Genomic DNA, 10,669 nt, shown 5'->3' on the forward strand with positions numbered 1-10,669 from the left:
CAGAAGCAACATGGAGTTTGGCCTCTCCTATCTTTTTTTAAAGGGGGGGGCAAGAGAGGACAGGCTATTCTCTTCTTCCTATATCCTATGACAAAAAGACAAAATGCATTCTACAAAATAGTCTGGAAGAGGGTGAAAAAAGCTAAAAATCAATAGCAGCATACCTCCAAACATGAACTTTTGTGAAAGCCCCACCCTCTAATGAACCAGTTCTCCATTTTACTAGATTATAAACTTTTTTTTGCCATTCAATTTGTTCTATTCTTGATCCCGAACTGCATATGAAGAAGAAACAACTAGAATATTTAAAAGAGATCTACTTCCTTTTATTAAGCAGATGTTAAGGAATCTTTCTAGTAACTCATAAAAATGGAGGCACTGCAGCATCAATGATTTGTTCTTCTATTATAAAGACGAGCATAAAACTGTAAAAAAAAAATGATTTTATAATAATGACAATGTTATTAATGATTTTGAGCCAGTCACTCACTCAATTCAACCTATTTCACAAGGTTGTTATTATGGGAAAATAGGAAGAGCAACTATTATGTATGGATTGCAGCTAGACTTATCAACTACGTATCTATCCAGTTGACTAAAGTTCAAGAGACTAGAAAAATAATCAAGTTGAGAAGAAGTCTGATGCAGAATTGGGAAAAATAGTGAACTCGTGTTATGATGAAATCAACATGCATCTACTAAATGGAATTCCAACATATAAGCTGTAGTGGGTACAAACTTGGTAAGTGTGTGCAGTGGTGTTTAAAAGTTAACATTCTGAATGTTCAATATTTCTACATAAATATGACTGAGAACACTATCTGTTCTCCACACGTCCTAAAAGAACATAAAGAGAGCCCAATGTCAAAAATATTATACTTGTTCATTTATTCATTGAGGAAAATTATCCAAAGCGATATACCTTATGTTCAGCAAATGTATATAAATCTTTGATATGTATCGCCCTTGGGTAGCAATATCTGCTATGTTTCTGATAACTGTTTATCAGTCCTGCACATTATCTTTGAGGAATTTTAGCTTATTCCTCTTTACGAGAAAATTTTGGGGATGTTGGCAGGCTTCCTTGTGTAGGAAACAGATATTAAGATTACATTTATGTAGAAATATTGAAAATTCCAAAGAGCTCACAAACATTTAAGAACCTTTTTATGTGTGCACATTCTTGTGTGCACCAACACAAGAATTAAAACTTGATTACGGCCCTCAGCCATTTGATTTGACTTCCATATTTTTTTAAAAAAATATTCAGAATATCTATATAAAGCAGGGGTGTCAAACTCAAGGCCCGAGTGCTGGATTCAGCCCGTGGGGTGCTTGGATCTGGCCCACCAGACCACCCTGGAAACAGCAAAGGACTGGCCTGCAGTGCTTCTGCCAGCAAAAACAGAGCTTGGGAGGGCTCTGGTTGGTCCTCCTGAGCTCCGTTTTCGCTGGCAGAAGGCTGTCGCAATTGAAAATGGAGCTTGGGAATTCATTTCCGCTGCAGTGCTCAGCCTACAGGCCCCCCAACACGTGATATCAAGCTGGCCACGTCCACCCTGGTCCCCCAGGGTCAAACAAAACCCTGACGAGGCCTTCAATGAAATTGCGTTTCACACCCCTGATGTAGAGCATCTGTATGGGTTTAAGAAAATAAATGATTCAATATAATTCCCAGAAGAATTAAATACCAACATTAAAACATATTCTTCTGGATTATAAGTCCTCGCCCTTTGACCATACTTGAGACTAAAATGTTTGTTGCTAAGCGAGACATTTGTTAATTGAGTTTCGCCCCATTGCACAACCTTTGGTGCCATAGTTGTTAAATAAATCACTACAGTTGTTAAGTTACAGTTGTTAAATTAACCTGGCTTCCCCATTGACTTTACTTGTCAGAAGGTGGCAAAAAGATCATGTGAAACCAAGACACTACAATCATCCTACTAAATATGAACTGGTTGTCAAGTATCCAAAATTTGATGATGTGACCATGTAGATGATGGAACTGTGGTAACTATAAAAAACATGCACTTTTTTCAGTGCCCGTTGTTAACTTGAAACCATTGCTAAATGAACTGTTGTAAGTTGAGGACTACCTATACTTATTTTTTGTTGAATTATGACATTTAAACATTTTTAGATCAAAATACAGTAACCATACCGCAAACAATTCGGAATTGCTAATACTATATACAATGGTATGAAAACATTTAGACAGCCCCAGTCTAATTGTATGTTTCAAGGAATTCTTAAGTGAAGAAATGCTGACATAACCTGCATGTGGTACTTAATTAAACAGGAGATCTTTCAGAAAATTTGAATATACTTGACATACAGAATTGTTCTCAGCAAATACCACTGAAAATTATCTTATTTTAATAGAAACAGGAACATCCTTGTATAATGGCACATAAAAGTATAAACAGCGATATGTTTGCAAATTTATTTAAAGGCAATGTTTCCATATTGAGATTTTCCACCCCCAGAGACCAAAAATATTCAATCAAAATCCTTTAAAAAAAAACAAAAACAGGAAGTTAACCCCCTGAAAAGGGGAGAAACATTTTTAGCCTGCTTTTGTTCACTTAAATGCTAAATGGTTTTAGTTGGAAATGTTTTAACTGAACAAGCCCGTTGTCCTACTGCCTATTTTTGCAATGTTCACAAACAGGTTAGGGCACTTGGGTGGACATGAGAAGTTTTCTGAACATCTCAACTACAGGTTTAATATATTTTGTAGCACGTAGCTGACTTTGGCACATGTCAAATTGTAAACAAGATCAGCCCTTATTAATGGGATGGCAGAATTATTTCTGAACCCCATGGTTGTAAGTTAGACCAGTAAGTCAAATGAAAAAAAAAAAAACTCTTAGAAGAAAGTAAATGACAAAGCATTTCTGTAACATTGCCAGAAAAACTGCATCATGTAATTACTGTTCCATGACTCAAATTTAGTTTAGAGTTCTCTTAATCTAAACAAGCTTTTGGTAATTTTGCAGAATAATCCTCCTGTAATTAATTATAATCCTTTGAAATAAAAATTCTGAAGTTAGTTTTTATTGTAACTATCACAATCGAGCAAAACTATTGCAAAATGCAACAGGGGTTCTTTTGCTACTGCATACTACTTGGACTTAGCAATATTTTATTTATTAATTTTATTGCTATTAGCTGCCTTAAAATCAAAGGAAGTAATATCGTAAACATTTTCCACAAAGCCAATAGTGCCAACATGAACAGGTACAGCAAAGCCTTTCAGACATCATATTTGTAGTGCAATAAGACATGTTTTATCTGATCAGAAATGACTTGAATGGTTTATATCTTTCCTCCACATTCTACCTCTTGTGTAGTTTCTCTACTTCCTCAGCACAATAAATCTAAATTTCTTGTGGAATCTGAACTAAAAAACCCTCAAAAGTTCAAAACTTACTTAGTGTATTTCCAAGTTTGGTCAATGATGCATAGAATTTCCAAATTAAAACAGAAAAAAGAGCGTGTACATGATTCATTCTCAATCTAATAAATTGGGATTTTTCAGACGGTTCCACCACAAAACCGCGATGTCCTTATCCGCACCGACATAAGTGCGGAGGCAAATCCGCGGCGTCCGAAGCGCTAAGAAAAAAACGACCCTACCACCGCGACAACAGCGCGGTGACAGAAGGGCGTTCTACATGCTTCGTTCTTTGCCTCCAAAGGTAGCCCTCCTCCTCCAGCTGACAGCGGCAGCAGGCACGGGGCAAAGCGGGCTGCCCAGCAGCAGCAGCCCGTGGGAAGGGTCCAGCTCAGCCACGGGGGGCAGCAGGAAGCGGAGGAGGACGCGGCAGCGGCGGCGGCTGAGGCTCTCCTGGGCCGGCGAAGCAGGCTTGCCCAGCGGAGGCAGGCTGCCCTCTTCTTCCTCAACAACATCTCCTTGGACAGGCGGCCTCCACCGCTGGCGCCTCCCCCGGAGGAAGAGGCAGGGCGGGCGGGCGGCGGCGGCTAAGGCTCTCCCGGGGCCGGCAAAGCGGGTTGCCCGGTGTCGGCGGCCGCCCATCCAAGGAGATGTTGTTGAGGAAGAAGAGGGCGGCCTGCCTCTGCCGGGCAAGCCCACTTCGCCAGCCCCGGGAGAGCCTCAGCCACCACCGCTGCTGCGTCCTCCTCCGCCGTCGGCGGCCCTGCTCGGGCCCCCCGCGGGCTTCCTAATGTCCCCCGTGGCTGTGCTGGACCCTTCCCGCAGGCTGCTGCTGCCGCTGTCAGCTGGAGGAGGAAGGCTACCTTTGGAGGCAAAGAACGAAGCATGTAGAACGCCCTTCTGTCACCGCGCTGTTGTCCCCGCGGTGATGACGCGCGGTGATGACGTCGCGACTTTAGTGACGCGATTTAATCTCCGCTATTTTACGTAGCGCGGTTTTGTCGTGCCACGTTAGTCTTTCCCAAAATCCTCACATGTTCCCTAGGATTCCTCAGAATTCAAGTTACTAGAGTTCCACAGAACAGTTTGAAAAACCTCTGCAATAAACCATGATGTACCAGATTTTTTTTTATTACATCTGAATTGGGTTTCTGTTTCTTGTTATTGTGACACACAAATGGCTCTTTTAGACTGTTACTACGCTAAAAGTCAACTTTCAAAATCTACTATTTCACTGCCAAAGTACTACTGTATGAAAAAGAATGCACAAAACATTGCAGTTAATATTAACTGTGTATCTGCTTCTTTGGATGTTAGGCCATAATGCCAAACACAATTAGTAAAATAATAAAAAAAATATTTTGAACTACTGAGTCCTGAACAGTATTTGAGAATTAAAGACTATGAAGAAAGATAGCTCAAGTTAGGAAATGCGCTGATCAGACCTTTTTTGTGAATTTTAATTGCTACCAGCAAATTATTTCTGCAGTGTTATTTTCTATATTATGTACCATATGTTACTATAAATTATTTTTTATATTCATTAACCATTTAGAAATCAGTATGGAATTCCTCAATATTTTAATTTATATCCTATCTTGGATATGTTTTTAAACACAATACAATTTCTGCAGTTAAAATTAATACACATAACAAGAGAAATCTGAAAATATTTTCCAAACATTGTGCTACAATTACATTTGTTACAGTGCCCAAATACCTAAGACTTCAAATAATGATACATTATAACAATATTGCCTGAAAAATCGCGATATTTACCTATTATACATTATTTCAAATTAGCAAGCCTATGAGCAATATCAAAACCAATCAAAATGATTGATTCTACGTATGACAACTTTCTAGACTATTATATGGAAGTATTTAAAAATCTGATTTATTTGAGGGCTTGGCTGCAATGCAGAATTTACATTACATACTTTTTTCAAAACCTGAATAACCAAAGGGTTCATTTACAATAATGGTTAAAACTATTATGGAGGCTGAGGAATATATTTAATGCTAATGTTTTGGTGTCTGAATTAAGGTCAGAGGAAGCGTAAGAAATTTCATAACAGGTGGCTCTCGCTATATTAAGTAGTATAAAAAAGTTTAGTACTATTTTCATCATATCTACAAAATAGTAATATTTTATTTTAATTAAGTTATAAGCAGGTTTTTGAGCTTCACTTTTTCTTCTGAAAAATTACACTGCTTTTGGTTTTAAGAAAGGAAAAAATATAGTGTCCCATAAGACAGACAGCTGGTATTTTTCCTACAAAGACTCACTTTCAGGATAGGCCTCAAAATACTGGGATGGGGATGGAGCTTCCATCTACATAGTGTTCCTTGATCTCTCAGTTTTCAGTACTGGATATTGTTGACTCATTCTAGTCCAGCTGCAGGAGTTAGCAATGGGAAGCACAATGCTTCAGTGATTCATTTCTTTCCTTATCCGTCGTTTCCAGTTGGTGTTTGCAGCGGGGGGGGGGGGGGGAGATCATGTCCATGGACCTTCATGGGTATGTCAGGACTCGACCCTCTACTCTCTCCTGTTCAACATCTACATGGAACCATTGAGTGAGTTCATCTGCTAGTTCAAGGTGATCAAGGTGAAACCCAACATTATATCTTTATCTTGAGCAGCGCAGTTGAAGCTGTTAGTATATTGACCCAGAGCCTGGAAGCTATTCAGGTCTACACAGGACAGGACAGACTTTGGCTCAGTCTTACAAAACTGATTGGCTGTGATTGTTTGGATCCCCTTGGTTGTGGATATTAAGACTGGTGTGCAGGGGATCCTTCTGGAATCATAGCTATGGCTTACAGTTGGTGGCAGCAGTGATCAGGAGGGCCTTTGCACTGGTTCATTTTGTGCACCAGTTGCACCCTTGCCTCAATCATGAGGCTTTTCCAACAGTGACTGATGCCTTGATCATCTCTTAATTAGATTACTGCAATGCGCTCTACATGGAGCTGCCCTTGAAGATTAATCCCAGAGACTACACCTGGCAGCAGCATAAGCAGTCACATAAGTAAGCACATAAGAAAGCAGTTTTCAGTCTCCTTTATTTACCAATAAAATTATTACTAATTTATTTTCCAACAAAATCTAACAAAAGTCACTAAAATAATTTAGTGAGTACTATAAACTATACCCTAAATCAATATTTTATAAACATTTTTTCTCTCGGGATCCCTCCCCACTTTTAAGAATTGGGGTGGATTTTAAAAAACCTTTGTTTGTATAGGTTATATTTATCTATATTTACTGTATTAAAAGTTAACATTAATATACCCTGTTTCCCCAAAAATAAGACCTCCCTGGATAATAAACCCAATCGGACTTTTGAGCATATATGCTAAAATGATACCTCCCCTCAAAATAAGCCCTCCCCAAAAATATTGCAACACAGCAGCAGCCATGAGGTGGCCACGCTCGCCGCCTCCTGCACCTCAAAAATAATAAGACCTCCCTGAAAATAAGGCCAAGCGCTTATTTCGGGGGGTCAAAAGAAAATATAATAAAATATATCTTATTTTGGGGGGAACACAGTTTTTGCTTCTGCTTTTCACAATTGTTTGATGGGATTTTTACTATATCATTTTTCAACATAGTTATTGATCTTGCAGATCCTTAAGGTGGTCTCGAGAATCCGAGGGATTGTCAGACTGCACTTTGAGAAATCCTGCCCCAATGTCTATAACTTCATATAATTAATTATAAAATAATTAGTAATGTTTCATGCCACATGAAATAGAGTACCATGGAGTAATTAATGAATCCAGGAAAAGACATTTCTAGGAATATTTTAAATCAATGACGCTTCGATACTGAATTGTCCACTTCCAGAAGCATTTGATGCTTTTGTCAACATAATGAATGCAGCATCATGTGGTTGGAATGCAAGCTCTCCTCTTTCATATATGTAAACATACAAAAGAAACGGGGCTTGCAACATCACAGTATATTATTTTCATTGCTTCTCACCTGCCCTCTCTGTTGTTTGTGTGTAAATTTTAATTTAAAGTCTAGATGAACTCTGAAGATAGTCTATTTCTAAAAATATATTTTCTTCATAAATTTAATCAAGAGCAGATCATGCTTAAGTCTGCAAATGGCTTATAAATGAAGGTTCAATCATTCAGGCCAAATGTATCTTAAAAGGTTAAATCATGGCAACTGGACCAAAGTTTATTAAAGTTTTTCATTCTGGGGAGAAACTCCCTGCAGTCTGTAGGCCAAGAGTTGGTCCTTTCCAACGACTGACTCTCTGCCTACTCAAATTTTTATTTTGACTGAAGAAGTTACTTGGATGAGTAATGAAACATCTCAGTTTTTAATAAACTTTTGTCTAGTTGTCATGATTTAACCTTTTAAGATAGATTTGTAAATGGCAGTAACTTATGCACTCTCACTTGTAATAGAAGTAATAGAACTCTTTATGAAACAGCACCAACACTTCTTTTGGAAGGATTAGGACAATCACGAATAACTGTGTGTTCAATATGGATTTATGTGTGACAAGAATGTAAGCACTTTAAATGCCTACACACCTACCTAGCTGAATGCGCACAGACTGGTTTGGCTAAAACCCTGAAATACTATGCATGTTGGGACTCATCTTCTCTCTCCATGGTACCTTACAACATAGAAATACCCAATGCATCTTCAATATAAAACTGCATCTTTGTTACATCAACAAACAAGCAGTCCTGTAGAAATAACTCCTCTCTCCCAGTAGAAATACTTATGCATGCCCTACATGAAAGGAATGCAGGAGACCAATTCAGAATGCAATCACAACAGGATGTGATACTGTGTTTTCCCGAAAATAAGACAGGGTCTTATTTTCTTTTTAATCACAAAATATGGCTTGGGCCTTATTATGAGGGGAGGATTTATTGTTTTTGGGTTGCCGGGCGACTCCTCTCTTGCGAGCGGGCTCCCAAAGAGCCGAGCAAAGCCTCAGGGGCAAATGGCTGTGTTGTGCTGTCACAGCAGCACAACACAATAGCCATGAAGTGACCACGCTCATGAGCAGTCACCCAGCAAACCCCCTTTCCAGCCGGGCGCAGCTCCATTCACTGACCTAGGGGTATCGCCAAGCCGCATGAGCACCTGTTCACCACCGCCCGGCTCCCGCGGCTTGGCACCTTCGAAATGCCAGTGAATGGCGCTCTACGTGACTGGAGAGGGGGGTTGCACGAGCGGCTGTTCCGCTCTCGCTCACATGCCTCCCAGCCTCATGATGCCCTGGCCCAACTCTCCCTGCAGAGCCAGGGCACCACCGCTGCCGCCGCCACCGCCATCCCAGCATGGGTTACTTGGCAGCTTCCAAATCGAGTTTTCCAGCAGTGGCCGCTCTGAGCATATGCTCTACGGTTGTGGGCCAGCTGCTGGCAGAGCGTACAACCATAGAGCATACGCCCAGAGCGGCCACTGCTGGAAGACTTGGTTTGGAAGCTGCTAAAAAAGCCATGCTGGGATGGCAGCGGCAGCAGAGGTGACCTGGCACTCACGGGGCTTGGTGATACCCCATGGTCAGTGAATGGTGCTGTGCATGGCTGGAAAGGGGGTTTGCTGGGTGGCTGCTCATGAGCATAGTCGCTTCATGGCTGTTGTGTTGCGCTGCTGCGACAGCGCAACACAGCCATTCACCCCTGAGTCTGGGCCTGGCTCTTTGGGAGCCCACTCGCAAGAGCAGCAGCCACTCAGCAACCCCCCTCTTCAGCTAGGCACAGTGCTGTTCACCAACCTAGCAGTATCCCGAAGGGGCCAAGCAACACGATCACCTTTGCCTTCCCCGGTTCCCGCGGCTTGGCACCTTCGGAATACCCCTAAATTGGTGAGCGGCACTCTGCCTGGCCTGAGGTGGAAGGTTGTCCAGGGGGCTTATTTGCGGGGGAGGGATTATATTTTTGCTCACCAGAAAAATGTGGCATGACCTTACTATCAGGACATGTCGTATTTTGGGGAAACACGGTAACAGAGTACAGAGACAGCAAACTAAGTATGGAAATACCAAACTAGATAATATTTTAATATTCTTAACTGGACAGATTTGAAATAATATTTCGAATACAGATATTCATCACTATTGCAGATTCTAAATAATCTCCGGAGGCATAAAATATTAAACATCCTGTACCCAAAGAATAACGAGTCTTAAATAATAAGTATCTCAAGATTAACTCAGTCTTCCATTCTTCCAACATTGGTAAATAGAATATAATAGCATTATTTATTGGCCAAGAGTGCGTGAACACAAAGGAATTTGTCTCCAGTGTATAAAAATCGCTCAGTGTACATACAAGCAATAAGTGATAAATCATGATCATAGTCATCATAAAATACATCCATAATAAATCATAAGAATAGCTATAAAATAAAACGAGGACCCAGATTGTTGGGGATGGCAATAGCCTGACACTGTAAACCCCTTAGAGAGGGCTGCAAAGCACTCTAAAGTGGTACATAAATCTTAAGTGCCATTGCTATCCTCTGCCCTTTCTTTCCAAGATTGCCCAGCAGCGAACCAGCCCAAACAGTCAACTTTTTTTTTTTAACCAGCAAGGGAGGAAGAAAGTCCCTACACCATTGGAAAGTCGTGAAATGCATTTCAAGGAAGGCGGGGAGGGGGGTTGTTTTTGAAGGGATGAAAGGACAGCTTTTTAAGTCAGCCCCGGTAGAGAGAAAAAAGCAGCATCTCTGCCTCCGCCAAGAACAAAAAGAAAGCTGCGTGGAGCCTTTCGCCCGCAATTGCAGTCCCTGGTTAAGACCAATCTACTCAGAGGCATTCTGCAGCCACCCGCCCCCGATTCTAGGGCCAACCTAACACATTCCCGCATCTCACGTTCAGCCCCCAACCCTGAATATCTCAGCCCAAAATTGAAAAACACAACTTCAGAAGACCAACTACGCCCGGCTACTTCGGAAACCGGCGGGTGGCGGTGACCAGGAAAAAAAGGCACGCAAGGCCGAGCCGGGGCGGAGGAGGAGGTTGCCGGCGACAGCCTAGGCGTTGCTCAGCCCGGGGCCTTCCGCCACTCACCCAAGTCAGCAAGCTCTCCCCGAGCTCGGCCCGCTCCAGACTCTCGACGTTGAACATGGCTCAGGGCGGGCGGGCCGGCGTGCTTTCCCCTTTCAAAGCGACGGACAGCAGAGGTGTTTAACAGGCGCCTTTCCGGTGACACCTCCGTCTTTCTCGCCGTCGCCCTTTCTTCTTTCTCTCCCTTCCACCTCACCCGACACGCCAAACCCAGGCC

General features: G+C 41.6%; 1 protein-coding gene across 3 annotated transcripts in view; it reads right to left on the bottom strand.

Annotated features, from left to right (window-relative positions):
* Positions 1–10,655, bottom strand: part of HOOK3 (hook microtubule tethering protein 3) — a 79,885-nt gene extending 69,230 nt beyond the window's left edge. For all 3 annotated transcript variants that reach the window (XM_087716250.1, XM_087716251.1, XM_087716253.1), the window contains exon 1: positions 10,456–10,655. In XM_087716250.1, coding sequence (XP_087572376.1) covers positions 10,456–10,512 — 57 coding nt within the window. In that variant the 5' untranslated portion in view covers positions 10,513–10,655. The remainder of the gene's footprint in view (positions 1–10,455) is intronic.
* Positions 10,656–10,669: the final 14 nt, after the last annotated feature.

The sequence above is a fragment of the Thamnophis sirtalis genome, unplaced genomic scaffold (genome assembly GCF_051295495.1).
Source record: "Thamnophis sirtalis isolate CommonGarterSnake01/CBP01778 unplaced genomic scaffold, rThaSir2_p1.2 scaffold_5, whole genome shotgun sequence".
Lineage (NCBI taxonomy): Eukaryota > Metazoa > Chordata > Lepidosauria > Squamata > Natricidae > Thamnophis > Thamnophis sirtalis.